We start from the raw sequence: 20,493 nt of genomic DNA, 5'->3' as shown, positions 1-20,493 counted from the left end.
TTTAAAATAACACATTATCTTATCTTTTACAGCAGTCAATAGATAGATGTTTGAGTTCCCTCACCCTAAGAAAAGTCAAAATAAAGATTAGCAATATACCAAGAAGGATAAATAATTTGGTTCAAACTAAGGTGGGTAAAAGGAAATCAGAGGAAGGGTATGGAGTTGCTCTGTACCACTGCTGGGTGCCAGAAACTCCCCAGCCCTTCATATGTAATCTTCACCATAACCCTCGAGGCACAGATACTGCAAATACCTCCATTATACACAGGTGGAAACTAAGGCTCAGGAAAGTTAACTAACTTGCCCAAGATCTCTCAGCCAGCAATGGGCAGAGTTGACCAAACTCCATGCCATCTGGCTCTTATGCTTCCCTAGCTGCTTTCCCTAAGGCCTGCTAAGTACTTTTGTAGAAGTACAAGTTTGAAAACATTATCACAGTTCTCAAGAAAAGTTTCTTGAAGAAGCTGTGGTTGACTGTGAAGTATTTATTTCAGATGCAAGATTTTTTTTTTTCTAAATTCTATCAATCATGATAAAAGGGAAGGTGACATTTTGATTGAAGGCTAGGTAGTATTGACGCCCCTCAGAGTTATAGGTTTTTGAACTTAGCTAAAAAACAGAATTACTAGAAGCATTGCCTGAAGTTTATAAACTAGTTAATATTTAATGTAAAACTACTGAATTGCCAATCATTATATACTTAACTTAGACATGGTACAAGGTAGTTGGTATTTCTTTTAAAGTGATTTACTAATTTAACCAACAACTACTCTTATTCAAGATCTAAATACATTAAAATCCAAAATTATCTGGAAAATAGTGGAACAGGTATAAAGTACAACTTAAGGACCATTTAGTGTTCGAAGATCATGCTGTAAAGAGTAGCCAAGAGTTAAATAAACCCTTTCACTGAATACTAAAGTATCAGCCAAGGTTTGATTTATAATAGCTGGTAGACAGTCGCTAAATCGTGAATTTTATTGTTTTGTACACGCACGCACCCAGACATACACATCCATTTTCACCAATAGACACAGATCTCCACCATAAAGCCTTTTTGTCATTCCTGTTTTTTTCCCTTCAACTTAGCTAATTACCAAAAAGAAAATGAGATTCCATGGAATGACTTGGAACAATGGACTTTTCCCAAGGAACAACTTTCTCATGGAACCCTCATGGCAGGGACCCAGATCTCACACCTGGAAAAAGCTTGGGCTAGACCATTTGTTTCCCCCCGCAGTTTATCTCTACCATTCCACCAGCCTGTCTCTATTTTATACACACTTTAGTGTGTGCCTGTTTCTGGGGTCTGGGGCTCACAAGTCAGCCTTATTTACTTAAGATTAAACTTAATGAAAAACGTCATAGATTTGGAATCATACATTCTAGCTGTACTTGCTAAGATGCCCCTTACCTGAATTATTAGTACTAATGGGGGACTCAGAGTCCCCAGGGAAGGGCATTACACGGCAGGAAGGCAGAAAATGGTGAAGAGAGGAGCAGAAGAAGCCATAGCTGGCACTGTGCGCCGACCACATCTCCTAGATGGCAAAGGTGTGGTGGCTCAGAGGGAACGGCTCTGAACCAGGACCCACTTAGTATCTATCCTTTTAGATCTCCTGTCTTCCTTATGTGTTTGTGTACCCCCATCACATTTCCTATAAAATTGTTGCTGGGTTGGAGGAAATTTTATCCTTATTGCCACTTAGGTGTTGAAATGAACTGTTTACTTTTTCTGACATCATCTTTCTTCAGGTGAGGAATAGCTAATCTAGTCGGTTAGAACCAGAGATTTACTGGGCTATGCTTACAGGTCTGTAAGTCTGTAGTCTTCCTTCCCATCTGTTTTTGTGGCTGCCCTGCAGGCCTCAGATCTGGCTGGAAAGATTAGAATGTAGGATGTGGTTACAGAGCAACCTCTCTCTCCCTCAGGCAGGTCTATCCCCAACATTGCTCCAGGCTCAAGGTGCATTTTGCAATTTAGCTTTACCAGAGTTAAAAGTTACTGGACAAGTGCTTTGCCAGTGAATAAAACTGGTATTTTATTCCAACTATTCTTTCCATGATTTAAAACCTAGACAGTTTTCCCACTCCCAACATCACTGGATTATCCACATGTGGCTTTTAAAATTAAACTGTAATTAAAGTCCCTCAGTCACACCAGCCATGTTTTCAGGTCTTTAATAGCCATGGCTACCATACTGGAAAGCACAGATACGGACTATTTCTATCATTACACAAAGTCCTGTTGGACAGCATGGCCCACGTTGATTTTTATATACTACGTCACAAAGTGCTTTCACCAGTATTAACAGATTTGACTCTAACAACTCTACAAGTTAGACAAAGGAGGCATTGTTTTACAAATGTTTTCCAGTTGTTCACAGAGGGCCAAACATGCCTAAAGTTACATGACTTGCTCAAGGTCACACAGAAAACTAGGAACTAAGACCGAGGTGTAGTTTCACATTGCTTCCCTTCACTTCTGTGCACCCGTTACAATGAACGTTTTCATGGGATTATACCTACATTTAATTCGTGAGGCTTTATGCAAAAGGACAGAGACCTGATTGGAGTTTCAGTGATTTCCTAAGTTGTGTTCTTCGTCAGTGGTTAGTGTATGACATTACATTCCAGAGGGAGTTCATCAATGTGTTCTCTCATACAGACTAAGGAGAGATCCGAGAGTAAGAATACATTCTTGAAGGGGAAGAGAGAAATAACTTTCACGATATTAGAGATCTGTGCAAGTATATTTTCTTCACATGCTGCCTAGAAGCCAATGGATCCCTACAACTACATTAAGAATTTTTCTTGCTGATTTCATGGCCTCTCACATTATAATCACTGGCCAATTAAACATATAAATCTGATACTGTTCACCCAGACTGAGAACTTCCCATAGACTAATTTAAAATTTCTTTTATTTTCCATATCTAATCTTGAATTAACTAGGCAAAGTATAGAGATTCTTAGAATATGGATGTTAAGATGAAGCATTCAGAATATTGTTTTTATTTTAGAACGAGCCTTAGGCTACTGACCTAGTATCATCTGCAGAGCTCTCACAGGAATTTCAGATTCAGAACTCAATCAATATGTGTATTTAACAGGTGTATTAACCTGCTTCTTTTATATTTAGGTGTTTTCATTCATGGATTATTTCTGGATGGAGCTTCCTGGAATAGAAAGATCAAGAAACTTGCAGAATCACATCCCAAAATTCTTTATGATACAGTGCCTGTGGTTCGTATTTGATATACTAATATGGGGGTGGGAGGTGCTATTTTATACACACACACAGCACATACAGTCAATTCTCATTCATGGTAATTATGTTTTATAAAGTTCCTCCCAGCATTGAATTAGTGAATGCTGAACCACTGCTCCTAGGAGAAATACAAGGTTAAGTTTCTACTATCCTCTGTTCACATTTTTGTTAACTGATCAAGACATAACCTTGTTTTGTATTTAAAAATGCCCCTCATGGACAACAGCACTGTACCTCATGCCTAGATGAATCTCAGAGAATTTTGTCCCTAGGCCCATCCCAGCCTTCTTGCACTCAAGGAACAATAGCTAGCACCTGAGCACTACATTTAAGGGCCATTTTAAACAGGGAAATCACTAACAACAACAAATGCAAAAAAACTCCTTATTAAATATAAACCTATCAAAAGGAAACATTTATGAGAGGTAAAATAGAAAAACAATGTCACCAGGTTCAACCTCGGCTGGGAATGTACTTGTTTGGTGACCCCTATTTTTTGAGACTCTGAGCATGCCTGTGAATAATCATAAAACAAAGTATTGGTTTTAGGATGATAAATAAATTTCAGTGAATAAACAGATTTGCAAATAAATACAGAATCCAGGAAGAATGAGGATTGACTGTATATATGTATCCACATATGTTTATATACATAGATACTTATATTTCTTACATATCCCTTGATCTAAAAATGATACTTGTAAACTGAAAGATTATGAAAACCATCCACATAAAAACATCTGTTTGCTAGGAACCTAAGCTATGGAAGGTATTGTTTCCATCTGTTACTGCATCATAAGAAAATGACTAGATAGATTTTCACACACTTGGAAAGGCCTGTCTGGGATGGTGTGATAAAATACAGGCTGTGGATTTACATGTACTGTTTGTGGCACACTGGGAGCAGCTCAGACAGGCAATAGGTACACTGAGGGATCAGCTAACCGCCAATTCTAAGAACCCTGTCCCATATGCTAAGACAGTGTATATGGACACAGTTTTAAATAGGAGACCCAAATTCAATTTCAGGAGTTACCTGGGCTAGAAATTTTCCTCTACTACATGGAAACTCTTTTAAGGTAGTTTGCAATGAATACAAAGGGATTTATAACTGGATGATTCTCTTAAATAATTGACTTAGAAAAATTCTCATTAAGAAAATGTGTTCTTGGCTAAAATGAAATACACTCACCTTAAATGTTGTTGAGTCCTTATATTTAACTATATTCGAAAAACTGCTTTATGGACTCCACAATAATGTGGGAGAAACATAGACTAGCATCCCTATTAACACCTTCATATAATTTATTTTGACCTGAGAAACCTAAAGAGGGCTCTGAACAGTGGGGCTGTCAAGCCATTATTCCCTCAAGGATTGCTGGGGCTATAGTGGAAAAAGGAATTCAATTAGATTTTAAAACAAAACACAACTTCATCGTTATGACCGTAGTTTGTTCTTTACTCTTATATTCAGAGATCTACTTGCCCTACATCATTCTTTTGAGATTCGTTAGGTTGGTTAGGTTTTTTTTTTTTTTTTTTAAGATTTTATTTATTTATGTGACAGAGATAGAGACAGCCAGTGAGAGAGGGAACACAGCAGGGGGAGTGGGAGAGGAAGAAGCAGGCTCCCAGCAGAGGAGCCTGATGTGGGGCTCGATCCCATAACGCCGGGATCACGCCCTGAGCCGAAGGCAGACACTTAACGACTGCGCCACCCAGGCGCCCCTAGGTTGGTTAGGTTTAACAGTGCTTAATATTTTAGGAACTTGGCCAATGACTTTCTAAAACTAAAGTGGGTATATTGTAGTTGTAAAGGAATGCAACTAGGTTTTACACAGCACAATGTATGTAATAGCCCCTTTAAAATAGTCACCTAAAATGGGGAGGTGATCTGAGTTCCAGAATCACTGATAAAATCCTTTCAGATTTTTTTGAGATTGGCCTTTATTGATATGGTGACATGATTATCAATGGTGGTGGTTCCCTTTGAAAGTATGTATAATTTTGTTGTCGTTAACGTAAACAGTCAAAAGTCATCCCCAGGTAAGTAAGGTGAAGAGGTTAAGAATACATGGGTAACTCATGTTCCTTGACAAGTGAAAGTAATTATTTTTTCTCATTTAATTGGCTCCGAAAATAGTTCTGAGAGCACTAAAAAAAGTTTTGAGCAAAATGCCTAGGAATAAACTTAGCCAAGAAGTGAAAGACCTATACTGTGAGAACTATAAAACGCTAATAAAGAAACTGACAACAACACAAATGGAAAGACATTTCATGCTCATGCGTCAGAAGAATTAATAGTTAAAATGTCCATACTACCCATAGCCATCTATAGATTTTATGCAATCCCTATCAAAATACCAAAATTGTATGGAACCATAAAACACCCTGAATAGCCAAAGCAATCTATCTTGAGGGAAAAAAAAAAACCAAAAACAAAGCTGAATACATCACATTTTCAAATTGTAAGATATCCTACAAAGCCACCTAATCAAAATAGTATGGTACTGACACAAACACACACAGATCAATGCAGAAATAATCTCACACTTCTATGACTAATCTACAACGAAGGAGGCAAGAATATACAATGGGGATAAGAGAGTCTCTTTAGCACATGGTGCTGGGAAAACTGGACAGCTACATGCAAAAGAATGAAACTGGACTATTTTCTTACACCATACACAAAAATAAATTCAAACTGGATTAAAGATCAAAATATGGAACCTGAAACCATAAAATGCCTAGAAGAAAACACAGGCAGTAAGCTCCTCGGCACTGGCTTTGGCAACATTTTTCTAGATATGTCACCTGAGGCAAGGGAAACAAAAATAAGCTATTGGGACTACATCAAAATAAAAAGCTTTTGTATGGTGAAGGAAAGGACCAAAAGAAAAAGGCAACCTACTGAAAGGGGGATGGTATTTTCAAATGATTCTATCCAGTCAGGGGCTAATATCCAAAATATATAAAGAACATAAAACTCAAGAGCAAGGGGCGCCTGGGTGGCACAGCGGTTAAGCGTCTGCCTTCGGCTCAGGGCGTGATCCCGGCGTTGTGGGATCGAGCCCCACATCAGGCTCCTCCGCTATGAGCCTGCTTCTTCCTCTCCCACTCCCCCTGCTTGTGTTCCCTCTCTCGCTGGCTGTCTCTCTCTCTCTGTCAAATAAATAAATAAAATCTTTAAAAAAAAAAAACAAAAAACTCAAGAGCAAAAAAACAAAGATGGGAAGAGGACCTGAATAGACAAAGACCGCCTACAGATGGTAAACAGAAACATGAAATGATGCTCTTCATCAGGGAAATGCAAATGAAAATCACAATGAGTTATAACCTGACATCTCTCAGAACTGCTAGAATCAAAAAGACAAGTGGAGGAAAAGGAACCCTTGCGCACTGCTGGTGGAAATGCAAAGTGGGGCAGCCACTGTGGGAAACAGTATGAGATTCCTCAAAAAATCAGAAATACCATATGATCCAGTAATTCAATTACTGGGTTATCTACTCAAAGATAAACAAAAACACAACAGTCAAGATACGGAAGCATACCAAAAGTCTATCAACAGATGAGTGGCTAAAGATGTGGCTATATATAATTATGTAGATGTATATCTATATATACATAATATTATATTGAGTATCATTCAGCCATAAAAAAGAATGAGATCTTACCGTTTACAACAATACGGATGGACCTAGAGGGTATAGTGGTAAGTGAAGTCAGAGAAAGACAAATACCATATGATTTCACTCATGTGGAATCTTAACAAATGAACAAAGAAACGGAGACAAACAAAAAAAAACCCCAGACTCTTAAATACAAACAGCAAATTGGTGATTGCTAGAGGGGAAGTGGGAGGTCGAGAGTAGGGTGATGAAACAGATAAAGGGGATTAAGATGTACAAACTTTCATTATATAATATAAATGGGGAATATAGGAAGTAAGATTGTAATGTTATTTGGTGACATATGGGGGGTATACTTACTTAAGCACTGAGTGAGGTACAGATTGTTGAATCATTATGCTGTACACCTGAAACTAATAACAGTTAATTATACTTCAATTTTAAAAAGTGCTAAAACGATTACAAATGAAATGTTTTGAACAATGGCAGTACTGCTAACAAAACTAAAATCTCTTTGGGCCACAGAAATTTGCAGACATAGAATCGAATAATATTCTATTGGTGTTATATTTACATTTGAACCTCTTGACTGACTTAAAAAAACTTTTATGCACTTTCTTCCAGATGTGGCTAAAGCCCTGTAAGAGGGCAGATATCCCAGAACGACCAAGTTATGTTGCTCCGTTGTATAAGACAAGTGAGCGAAGAGGAACATTATCCACCACTGGTCATTCTACCAATTTTGTCATTGCCATGACTCTTCCCTCTGATCAACCCATGGAGCACTGGATTGGAAGAGGTGTAGCATTATTATGTCAACTTAATTCATGATTCGAAGACACCATTTCCCTGTTCCTATTTCTTGTTAGATGGTTGAGAAGAAAATATAAACAAACAATTTGGTTTAAATCAATTTCACTTAAAGCTGCACTTAATTATAAATTTATGTACAAATGCAGCCTGTATTTTTAAAGTGACTCCTACTTCAGTGTTTGTTAGGAAATGTTCTGAAATAAAGACTAAAGAAAACACATTGGTGTATTTGCTCTTTTTGAATAACTTTATTTTGGGAGAGTTCCATAAGCATTAGGAACATACATAAAATGACACACCACTGTTGACAATGAAAAAAACAGCATTTGATCATTTCCAGCTTTATAAATTTTTAAAAAATGATTCAGTTACAACAACAAAAAAAAAGTTTAGATATTTTAGCAAGTATCACCTTGCAGGACCATAATCATATTTAAGCCACTGACTTACTGTTAATGGAAAAAATTCACACTGCATCTAGTTACTATAGTATTTCTACGCATAATCACAGCTGATTGAATGCAATGTGATATACACCAAAATTCATATGGATGTCACACAGTGACAGCATTGTACAAGTAACATGAATGACCTCCAACAAACACACGTTAAATTAGACTGGTCAAGCTAAATGGAATGTTGGAGCCAAACAGAAATGTAGTGGAATTCAGATTGTCTAGTAAGACTTGAAACTATACACTAGAATGATGTGGAAACTAAATACTGGTGGAACCCTAACAAAATACTAGCAGCAACTGTTACAGCCCTCTTAATAGGTTAAAAAAAATCTAGCAAATGAAGATAATACCATTTTTTTAAGAGAATATAAAACTTTATATACTTCAGCAGAACTTGTTTGCTTTAAACCAGACCTTTAAGACTGGAAATATATTCCAACTGTTGCTTTTCATAAAAGTTTTAAAATTAAGCAGATTTAATGCTGGAATGCAGAATCCTCCTTGGGTATAAAAATGCAAAAAGGAACTAGAAATATATCTTGGTTCAGAAAGCAAGATATTTTTAATCACTTGAAGTTGGCAGTACTAAATAAAATATCAGCACCTTATAGCTAGGTTGCTTGAAGGGCCAAGCAATGAGATGAGGACTGTGCTAATTCAGTGCCCAATGCTGAAAATATTCTATATAAAAAAAACTCCTACTTATTACAGGAGGCCATGGAAAAAGCCAAAAATAATTTTTCAAATTCAGGCATAAATTAAGGAAAGAACACCTAAGCTTCCTCACTTATAGCATAAAGAAGAAACACTGGCAAGACTCTTACTACCTGGATACATGTGCTGCTCTCAAAGTTTCACTTTATTTTAAAGTTCATGAAGAGGAAAGGAGCTGAGGAGAGAAGGAGGGCTAAATGCAAAGACTTTAAATGGAATGGAAGGAGTTTGGCTCTTAAATATTTGAACAGTAAGATTTTTAAAGCAGCTGCATTGGTAGCCAAGCAGATTACAACAAAGCTGCCTGCACAGAGTTCAAATACAGTTTACTGGGCATAAATGAAGACCATGTGGCACAAGACGTAAACAGAAAGCTACATGCAATATGACTAGTACTACAAATTATTAGGTCAAAATTCGGGATAAACATGGCTTGCACTTCTCACAAATCACTCAATTATGCTATAACAGGGCACCTCTGAGAGAAACTAGTCCCTATCAGGCCACAATAGCGTACTTGGCACAGAAAGATCAAGTGATTTCAGCTGCATTATTTAAGTGTATCTTCCAAGTCATTTGGTACCATGATAGCCATGGTATCCATGGAGATTACCCTTATAGCCATTTTAATTGACATGTAGAGATTATGGACACGGTAAACTTGGGTTTTCTGCCTTACCTTCCTGCCAGTCACAGCATGTGCTCTAGGTTCCAAAACCAAACTGGTAAAGCAATGCGTACGTTTAGAACTTAAATTTCCCAAATAACTGGTTAGTACTGTTAAAACAGGAAAGCTGAATATTTCGACCATGTTTGGGTTCTTCTTTTTTCTGGTATTTCCTAGAGGGTTACACTTTTAACAAAAAAAACATTTTACCACATGCTCCAACTCCCTACCCCCACCAAAAATCCCAAAACAAAAACAAAGTTGAAGTTTGAAAGAAAAAAAACACCCAAACACCAAGTATAATATTAATACAAAGAACCATTATGAATCTTTCATTAAACTGAAGTTCACACAAACATACAGTCACAAAGTTCAGTAGTTTAGGCTGCAAGTTTAAACACTATGCCAATATATACAAAAATAGTAACTCTAGATTCAAGAATAAGGGCTCTTCCCAATGCTAAATTCATACTCTAACGCAGCCTGAGCTCTCCTCTAGTTCCTACCGCCTACTTTATGCAGTTTCAAATTGTATCAAGTTGATCCCCATTACCTTATGTATATATGTAACTGAATTAAAGGACACTACAATCCATTTTTAGCACAAAGAAAAGTCTGCCCGAAGTCCATTTAAAATATTTTTGAAGTTTAAGTGATTTTTTGGTTCAATTTCTATTTCTGCATAGCCACAGAAGTTTCTACTACCGAAGAGACTACTTTAGTGTTTTATATGATTATTTTTTTAAAAGTCTTAAACCTATATCAACATTGGTTCATGGAGTCCCATTTTCTCCTTTCTTTATCACAAGCTTTATATTTTTCTAAGACCCCTTCACTCAGGGAAAAGCAGTACTGAGCACCAGTCTTTTGTGGTTAGGCTCAAATCTATGGAACTTGTAAGTAGTGCAAGCCACTGACTTTTCTTTGAGCAATGTGCATACAGTACTAGGAACAGATGCAAAGCTGCATGGTAACATTCTCGTAATCCACAATGATTACTGGGAATGGTTAAAACTGGAGGTCAAACACAATTTTGTCTTCATAGAGGGCAATCACCAGCATAATGGCAAATCCAAACAGCAATCCTAAATTCTGAAGAATGAATTGCCCCACTGGACAAAAGCCATGTTCTTCATTGTCACCATCACCATGTAACATCTCTGGAAGCTGGAAAACAAAAAAACAAAAAACAAAACAAAACAAAAAACCAGATACTTACAAGCAGTTTTGTATAATACTCTGCTTAATTTTTTTTACATTCTTCTACTTTAATATATAAAGCATAACTACAAATAAAATTATTCTATTAAACATAATGCTAACCGTAACACATATTTCATCCAACCGTTGACAAAGTTTATGCTCTAGCTATGGAATAGGTACTAAATCTGTTCCCTCATAACCCTGAACAAATGCAAATATATGCATTAGCCGTTTTCTAAAGTTACCGTCCACTGACCTTGTCATTTGCTTTATGCTAAAGTATAAGAAAATTTATTATTGCCAACAAAACTCCCCAGGAAAGACCACCACATTTACTGAATCTTAAAATCACTGAGAACATAAGATTCTTTGGGGAGGATACCTAATTCAAGACTTTTCATTTCTTACCCTTTCCATTTAAAATTCTCATATCCAACAGCGTATGAGAGCAAGGACGGACATTTACAGATGATTACTAACTGGTTATCTCTATGCCCTTAAGCTGTTATTTTCCTTGCAATACTAGAGAAAATAGTCTGTCAAAGCTCTCCAGTGGGACTACCACCAAGCTGTGCCACTGCCTTCACAGGGTCCTCTATTTCTCCTAATCATGATACAACTTCAAAAACCTGAATGTTTCCAATACCTTTAAAGGCACAGTTCATTGAAGTTTATAGTATGATTTCTAAAGCACAAGCATATACTATTCCATTTAAGAATAATGCATAGTTCAAAGTATAAAACTTAAATAAATGAGATTTGTTAAAGAAATGCATGTGCATTATTATAAGCTTAAAGTCTTTCCACCCACATCTAATCAAAATTGTGAAAGAAATGCTACTTCCACATTTCATTTTCCTGTTTTCTGTGTATCGTTTTTCAAGTTTGCAATGATTTCATCAGAAAGACGACACTGATACGCTACTCTCTTAGACACTAAGCTTTACTCCAAACAATATCTTGGTGCTTTTTGGTTCAGAGGGGGGAAATGTAGTATTAAGAACATAATGCCTGCCTAGGAAGAAACACTATTGTTCGTTATTATAATGAGTACAATTAATCCAACTCCCATATTCTGACATTGCTACAGTATACTTAACAATCTCCTGAGGGCTCTATTGAAGAACTACTTCATGCTGGTCATCTGTTTTGTTCCAAAGTCTATGGCAGTAGTAATACAACAGCTAATGGAGGTTACTGTTCTTTTCGAGCAGTGTTACGTAATTTTGACAGAAACCACTACAGACAGCAGAGCTGATTAACTGTGACAGAGACTACATGGGCTACAAAGCCTAATACTTACCATCTGTCTCTTTAAGAAAGTTTGCCAACCTCTGGGTTAACGGATTAAAACTAAACTTGGAAACTTCCTGTGGTTCTAGTAAGAGGACTATTTCATCTTTTCTCCTTTCCTCAAGTTTTCATTATGACAAAAACTTTGAAATCTGGCTTTCCGTAACACTGAAGCATAAATAACATACAGGATGTTTCAGAGAAATATGCGTACATACCAGCCAGAAGAGGCACTATGCCTTCCCCCATTCAATTCTATCCTGAATGCCCATACCCGTATTTGTTGATTATAACCACAGCGAAGAGCCAGCCGTACCCACTGGTGTGGCCACACCTGTTACAACGTAACAGTGCTTCCAAACTGGCTGGTAAATAGCTGCTATGCAAAGCCCTTAAAATCAGGTGGATACTTCCACCTGGATGTCCTGAAGATATCTCAAACTAAAACTTCTATCATATGAATGACTGTAAATGAATAAACACCTCCACTCTAGAGTCAAAGTGGTCTTTCTAAAACAAAAATATGATCATGTCATTGTTGCTTAAACCCTGTAATGGCTCCTCAAAATTTGTAAGATAAATTCTCATTTTTTATAGCACTGTATTTTGTGTGACTGCTGTGATCTGGCCAACATCCACCCGACGGCTATGGATGTAATTCTTGAATCATTTTTTTTTCCCTTTTAACATGAGAAAAAAAAATTCAGTGTCATTAAAATCCTAAAATATATGTGGGTAGTTTTTCTTCTTAGACATTTAGGGTGTTTCCAGTGTAATTATAACATTATAAATGCTACTGTAAAAACACTTTAATACAGTTTTACTTTTGTTTGCTTGCTTGTTTTCTCTGCAGTAGTCATGTTAGGTTATTTTCTCAGAATATAGTTCCAGGAGTAGACTCACTGGTTAAGGGAATGATGCTATTCACTACTCTGCTTTTTCATATGCCCTTTCCTCTTGCTTCTAATAAACTCTTCTATTTCAAGACTCAGCTCAGATTTCCCATTCCAGAAAAACTTCCTTAATTTTCCCATTTTTTAGCCAGCCTCTCTCCATAGTTCCACAAACATGGTGCACTACTCTATCATAACCCATTATCAAAAGAATTCTAATTAATGGCTACTTTTCTTCTTCATTACACTATTAATCCTTACTGTAAAGATTACTTGTTCTCTTTACATCTTTAGCTTCCTAGTATAAGAATTAACTCACTTATTTTTCATTCAACTTATTGGGAACTACTTCTCTAGTAGTAAATGAAATACTACCAAAAAAGCTTGCCCTCCCAGAACTGACATCCATGTGGGACACACAATGAGCTCATTAAGTAAAATGTTTAGTGTGTTATTAATAGATTAAGATGCAAGTGCAAAGGAGAAAAAAAATGAAGTAGGGATAGAAGATGTAAAACGTTGGGGTAGAGGTTGAAATTTTACAGGGAAGCCTCATAAAGAGTGAGGGAGATAGCCAGGAGAACGTCTGCAGGCAAAATATTCCACATGGAGCAACCAGCAAGCAGCAGGCCCGTGAGGCAGTGTGTGCCTCCTGGGAGCAAGGGGGAGAAGATGAGGTAAAGAGAGAAATTAGGGAGGGCTAAAGAGAGGGAAAGGAAATTCACAAGGAGCCACTGAAGAGTTTGAAGCACACAAGAGACACGACTGTTGACTCAGAATGTCATGGACAGGGCAACAACAGAAGCGGGGAGAAAAGTTAAACAGCAGATGGTGGCAACAGAGGTGGTTAGGAGGTGGAGCCCTCCCAGGACTTACGATGAACCAGAGGTCAGGGGGACAGAGAGAGCTGAGTCAAAGAATAATAATCAGGGTTTTGATCTGAGCAACTAGAGACTGGAATCATCATTTTTAAGACAGAGAATTGTACAGGAGTTGCTGGTCCAACGAGTTAAGGCTGGCAATCTCAAGAGCTATGCTCTAAACATACTCAGCAATTCCTTTCAGACATACAGGGAAGCAGGTGGAAAAGGTCTGGGCTAAAGATTAAATGTAGAAATTATCAGCCGTTAAATATTTGAAGTCGTGAGACTAAATGAGATCACCTAGAGGGGTTTCACCGACATTCACAGGGAAGAGAGAAGGAGAACCAGAAAACAAACTGAGAAAGGCAGGCCAGAAAGGTGGTAAGCCACGAAACGGTGGCATAGAAGCCAACTGACAAGCATTTCAAAGAGAAGAGACAGAGCAAGTGGCAAATGCTGCTGTCAGGACAAGTGAAATGAAAACGGACGGGGTAAATGACCACGGACTCAGCAACGTCCAGCTACTAGTAGATGTGGCCAAAGCAATCTGGCACAGCAGTCAGGGAGAGCACCTGATGAGGCCAGACTCGAAGAAGAGAATTAGAAAATAAGAAAGGGTAATTTGCTATACAAGGAAAGAAAACAGTGACTGAGGACTAAAATGGAAACTGGAGTTAAAGGCCCTCTGTCTTACCTTTGTAAGTGAGAAGTACCGGAGGTTTATATGCTCAAAGAAATGATCCAGCAGAGAGGGGAAAAATGCATGACACGAGAGAAAGGGGAGAATTTCAGGGAGTTAGTGAAAGGGGACAAGTTCCAGGAAGCGGCTTTAAAGAGCTGGCCTCAGTGAGGAACACAGATTTCTTCACTGTAATAGGAAAGAGGGTAAGCGGACAGATACAGGGAGATGGTTAGAAACGGTGATGGAACGCAGGGGAGGTTGTCTGGATGGCTTCGGTATTCTCCATGAAATAGGAAGTAAGGTCATCAGTTGAGCACGGGGACAGGAAATGAGGTGTTAAAGTCTAAGAAAAAACAAGGAAATGGCGAACTCTAGGTATAGTATGTATAAGCAGTTTTTCATTTTCGTTGATGTTTTTTAACTATGACAAATAGGCAATAATTCTGTGATTAAAAATTTAGGTTATATAATTTTGAAATAAGACTATCTAACAAATCCTACCAGGAAGAAAAGTAAACATAATATCTAAGTTAAAAACAAAAAGTAATCAAATTGCTAGTTCTGCAAATACACTGCCTAACATATTTAAGATACTAAGATTAAAATAAAACAATTTGCTAGTGTTTAGATTTGTTAACTTTAAAGTTAGAAATAAGGAAAAGTACATAAATCCCTAGGAATATACACCATTTTCTGCAGAAGACTGGCTTACCTACGAGGTATAGTTTTCTTGTTCGCCACCAAACAAGCTCAAACAACGACAAAACACGTATACCCTAATATTACAAAATCTTCATAGTATGATAATTATCTCTAAATACTGGACTACTTTGAATAGTAATACCCTTTGGTCAAAAATTCTCAGCATCTCAACTGATTTCCAAAGAAATCCTCCCACTTAATTGTCTTTCTCTAATAGACTCCTTAGGGTATGTTTTTAAATGGGGTACGTATTTTTTTAAAATAGTCTTTCAAACTACATCCGAAGACTCCTTCCATTTTTGGAAGGTGCATTCTATTTACAGGTTAGTATTAACAACAAAAATGTAAAGGATCTTACCATATCCACCAAGGCTACGTAAAGGAACATGCCTGCGGTGACCGCAAAGATCCAAAGTGTGATGTTGTTGGCATACTGACCGACAGCTGTGCCTATGAGCATGCCTATGTAAGCCATCATGGCGGAGAGGAGGTTGTACACGATTGCCTGCTTCACAGTCATGCCCGCTTTAAGAAGAACTGCAAAATCACCTGCAGTAAAGACACAACATGAGAGTTTTATAACCACAGGGTTTTACGCACAAATTTAGGTGGAAAAAATAGAGAACAAAATTAAGAATGGATATAAAAAGATATGCCTTTAATAACTAGTATTTTGTTATAAAAATTCATTCTGTTTATTAAACCTAATACATGCAAAATGTGAATGAATCTCACAGGCACGATGCTGAACGACAGTCTGAAATGTTATATGTGATTCCATTTATATGGCATCTCAAAAAGAGAAAACTAGAGTGATGAAGGGCAGGCCAAGGTTGCCCAAAGCAGGGCTTTGGAAAGGGATGTGACTACAAAGGGACTCCATGAAGGGAATTGTTGGGATCATGGAATTGTTCTGTATTCTACAGGCAGTAGTGGTTGTTACAGAAATCTATATACATGTAAAAATTCAAAGCACTGTACATCAAAAAGGTCAATTTTCTGCAGAATGTGAAACGTAAAATTTTTTTTTTTTAATTCAGAAACATAATAGAAAGAAAGAACTTGGTCACTGCCTTTTGTGAGAAACAATTAAAGCTCTCTGCTCTGATCTCTGCCCTATTTCCAAAGGGAAATGGTCTAAGAAAAAACAGAGGTAACAGACTCTTCAAATACACTACACACTGTTAACATTTATGTTTTATTTTTTCCAAAAAAGAAAATTAAATCTTAATTCTAAAAATCCTAAAAATATAAAATTAAAGACTTTCTCACTCATGTGTCTATAGTTGGACCACTAGAAAAGAAGGGTTAAGGGGCGCTTGGGTGGCTCAGTCGGTTAAGCGTTCGCCTTCGGCTTAGGTCATAATCCCAGAGTCCTGGGACCGAGCCCCACACTGGGCTCTCGGAGTCCACTCCCTCTGCCCTTCCTCCCACTCGTTCTCTCAATCTCTCTCTCTCTCTCTAATAAATAAATAAAAATCTTAAAAACATTTAAAAAAGGGGTTAAATATTGCTCAGAAACTTTACTAGAAAAACAAATACTGCTAGAAGTAATAGTCTTAAAGCTAAAGGGTCAAAATCAGTATTTCAACTAATTATAACAAACTTTTTTTAGTTACTAAATGTACAAACATCCAATCAATCACTGAACACTTAAGCAGTGAAAGGTATTATGTAGAATATAGGGGCATGTCTTTCCCTTAAGAAGCCATCTTAGGGGCACCTGCTGGCTCAGCTGGACAAGCACGTGACTCTTGATCTCAGGGTCCTAAGTTTGAGCCCCAGCTGGGTGTAGAGATTACAGACACATACATACATACATACACAAACTTTAAAGAAAAAAAAAGGGATCTTAATCTTACATGACTAATAGTACATGATCTTTTTTAACTCTTATGGATACAAGGTTCTAATTTATAACAGATAGGAAGATGTTAACAGAAAAATTAGTGCTAGATTATCTACCAATGGCTTCTAGAATGCCATTCTCCAGTTTCCATCTAATACTACTCTCCTTTCATCTTTTCCTAAAAGTCTTTTGTCTTTTGGAGTATTTTCCAAATATTTCTTCACAGTCCTTACACCTTGTCTTTTCATTCTTTTAATAAAGGTCTCTTGCATAGAGTTTATAATTTTTAAGAAGTCCATTTTATTACTTTTTTCCTTAATGGATCATGCTTTTGGTGCTGTAAGAATAGCTTGCCTAATCCAGTAACATGAAGATTTTCTCGTATGTTTCCTTCTAAAAGTCTTATACAGGTAACCCCCACTTTTCCAAAGTTCACATTACGACCACTTCACTTTTATTGAAGACCTACATTAGTACCTGTTTTCCCTAACCAAAAACAAAACAAAACAAAACAAAAACTGAAGAGGATTTTCGCTTTTATGAAAAAAGGCAAAACGTGAGACTAGCCCTTGTTTTGCAGTGAGCCACTGCAGAGGCCAGCAGTGAGCCACTGCAGAGGCCACTGCAGAGGCCACTGAGAGGCCTCCTGAGCAGCAGGAGTGGCACCACCCAGCTCCTCCCCCAGGAAACAGAAGCAGCATCTCAGCATCAAGCCTCCACAGCTCTGAACTACATGAGCACCTGTGCTTTATCTCTAGTTTGTGCACCCATCACCAAGATGGTGAGGTTATTTTCTGAGTCCAGGAATGCTCCAGAACTTCTTCATATAAATTAATAGTAAGTGCTTCTTAGCTTTAAGCCATTTCAGCTTACAAAAGATTTCACTAGGAACACTACTTTTGGATAGCAGGGGAAATGTGTATTTTAAATTTTTTATTAATGGGGTGCCTGGGTGGCTCACTGGTTAAAGTGACCGACTCTTGATTTAGGCTGGGGTCATGAGATCAGGTATGCTGAGCGTGGAGCCTACCTGGAATTCTCTTTCTCCCTCTGCCCCTCTCCTCACCCTTGCACATGTACACACTTCAATTTTTTTTTTAATTTAAATAATGATCTATTTTTAATTTGTGCCTACTGTGAGAGGTTTTTTTTGTTTTGGGGGGCTTTTTTTTGCCACTAGATATCCAATTACTGCAGCAACATTTGTTGGAAAAACTATCATTTTGACATGAAATTTCCTGTTTGCACCTTGCTGCAAATAAGGTGCCAAAAAAATGAGAACTCTACTTTGTTCCACTGATTTAGGTGTCTATTTTTTCACCAATATAAACTGTTTCAATTACTGTGGCTTTATAGCAAGTCTTAAAGTCAATTTTGCTGTCCTTTTTCAAAATTCTTCTGGCTATCCAAGTTCTTTTCCCTTTCCATATAAAATTTTGAAAAAGCTCATTTGAAAAAGCCTGCTGGTATTCTGATTGGGAATGCACTTAAACCACAGGGAAAATTAGCATCTTAAAGATATTGAGTCTTCTGGTCCATAAACCTGGTACACACTCTTCACACTCAAGTCTTTGATTTCTTTTGTGCTGATTTGTAGTTTTCAGCATACAGATTCTATGTATATTTTGTTAAGATTTTAACCAAAGCATTTCATGTTTTTTATAAAAAGTACTTTTAAAAAATTTCAATTTCCAATTGTTCATTGCTAATGTATAGCAGTATAAATGATCTCTGTAGGGCAATCTTGTATCAAGATGAATTATTTCATTTAAAATCTATCCTTGTCCTAGTCTTAGATTACAAATTCTCAAAGGTATCTGCATATTTTTCTCCCTTTTTCTCCACCCTTCTCAGTAAGAACCTGTATAAACATTTGAAAAAGAGATCAAAGGAATACAGTTGGGATTTACACCAAACAAGCAAATCTATTCATCTTTTGATAAATCAATATCCTTTCCTTTCTGCTGACAAAGGATATCATTAGCACAATGAATGTGGTGTACCTGCCAAAGCTGTTAATGTGATCCAATGCTATAATTATGTTAACATCTGCTAACATCAACTATTGAGATTTTTAAAAACAAATATGTATTTTAAAATTCTTTATTTTTGCCTTAAATAATGCATGTATACACATGTATAAATCTACATAGTGAATGCTCAATTTTCCCTGGACAATTTAACACATTCTGAAAATCTTACTTTGAAATTCTATTTACCCCTTAAATATACATGAGAGGAAAGGAAAAAATGGATAGCACCATAGCCTTTCTGAGCTGAGTATGAATAACATGGATACATTTATTTATCAAAATGTTACTTCCTTTAAATTAGAACACAGAACTTAATGTCATGAAGAGAGTTTGGATTATCTGCCTTCTAGATTATCCCCAATCTCATTTCCCCTTTATATGTTTTTATCCAAGTTTTCTTACAAATTATTATTCAAATGCTTATACAGTTCCTTACTGAAAGAGTGGGGGAAAAAGTAGAGAGAATACAACAGAGTAATACTGTAACTTACTTAAAGTTAGCTACACAAAAGTTTAGCAAAAACAGAAGAAAGAGTAGTAATAATTCAGGCAATTTCATCCATTACCATACGCCAGAACAAATATGCAATGAGAGACCAAGGTTTTCTATTTTCTCAGATGGTTTCAATTTCTGCACACCTCTCAGAGTGAACTTCCCTGAGTTCTATATCGTTCTAAGGTTTAAAACTACAGTGTTTCCTATGGCATTCCGAAACACAAACAAAACCCGCACCTGGCACACGATTTAGATAAACTGCAATCTGTTCAGAAGAGGGAACGATAAAACTTGGAATTACTAAGGGTCAGTTAATTGCATTAAAATGTAATTTAAACACGTTTTCCCCCTTAGGGTATGACTTCAGTTTAAAAATCTCAGAACAGCTTTAAGAATTCATAATAAAAAATTTAAATAGGGCTGAAGAGGTTTTAGATCAAATAAATTATCCTGGATAATTTTTTTGCCAATATCTTAGCCTGTTAACCAGGGAGATGTCTCCCCTATCCACTGCCATGCTTCTATCTCAGCTTCAAGGGGAATCATCACTTCCTTGCTTGGGAGTTTGAGAAAGATGTTTCTACACTTCTCTCTCCAGATTCCCTTCCTCTCCAAGTGAGTAAGAGTGGATAATCACAGTAGGACATCATCTGGGCCTATTTTACCAAAGTGCCCATTACTGTGCCTTAAAGGCAAAAAAATAGGCTGTAGTACAATTTTTTTTTTAACACGCTTTCTTTGGTTATGGTCAGTAGACCATTTCCTACCTTGATGGATACAAGGTCCAAAGCATTTTCTATCACCTCCAGAGTTGTGCTCTTTCTTCCCTTCTAGAAGCCTAGACAGCTAGAATATGAGGTTTATGTGAATTTAGCACTAAGTATTGGGGGGAAATGCACATTTTCTTAAGGTCTCACTCCTTT

General features: G+C 37.1%; 2 protein-coding genes across 6 annotated transcripts in view; one reads left to right on the top strand and one right to left on the bottom strand.

Annotated features, from left to right (window-relative positions):
- The window catches only part of DNAH7 (dynein axonemal heavy chain 7), a 255,447-nt gene extending 247,526 nt beyond the window's left edge, over positions 1 to 7,921 (top strand). The window contains exons 64-65 of the mRNA XM_057316048.1: positions 3,146 to 3,249; positions 7,529 to 7,921. Coding sequence (XP_057172031.1) covers positions 3,146 to 3,249; positions 7,529 to 7,735 — 311 coding nt within the window. The 3' untranslated portion in view covers positions 7,736 to 7,921. The remainder of the gene's footprint in view (positions 1 to 3,145; positions 3,250 to 7,528) is intronic.
- A 20-nt stretch (positions 7,922 to 7,941) lies between these two features.
- SLC39A10 (solute carrier family 39 member 10) overlaps positions 7,942 to 20,493 on the bottom strand; it is a 104,876-nt gene continuing 92,324 nt past the window's right edge. For 4 of the 5 annotated variants that reach the window (XM_057303645.1, XM_048213886.2, XM_057303640.1 and 1 more), the window contains 2 exons: positions 15,551 to 15,741; positions 7,942 to 10,723 (listed from right to left, as the gene is read on the bottom strand). In XM_057303645.1, coding sequence (XP_057159628.1) covers positions 10,565 to 10,723; positions 15,551 to 15,741 — 350 coding nt within the window. In that variant the 3' untranslated portion in view covers positions 7,942 to 10,564. Of the gene's footprint in view, positions 14,834 to 15,550; positions 15,742 to 20,493 lie in introns of all 5 variants that reach the window. The other variant, XM_057303648.1, reaches the window with a different exon arrangement.

The sequence above is a fragment of the Ursus arctos genome, unplaced genomic scaffold (genome assembly GCF_023065955.2).
Source record: "Ursus arctos isolate Adak ecotype North America unplaced genomic scaffold, UrsArc2.0 scaffold_1, whole genome shotgun sequence".
Lineage (NCBI taxonomy): Eukaryota > Metazoa > Chordata > Mammalia > Carnivora > Ursidae > Ursus > Ursus arctos.
The sequence above is the reverse complement of the archived record's forward strand: the minus strand, read 5'-3'. Positions and strand labels throughout refer to the sequence as shown.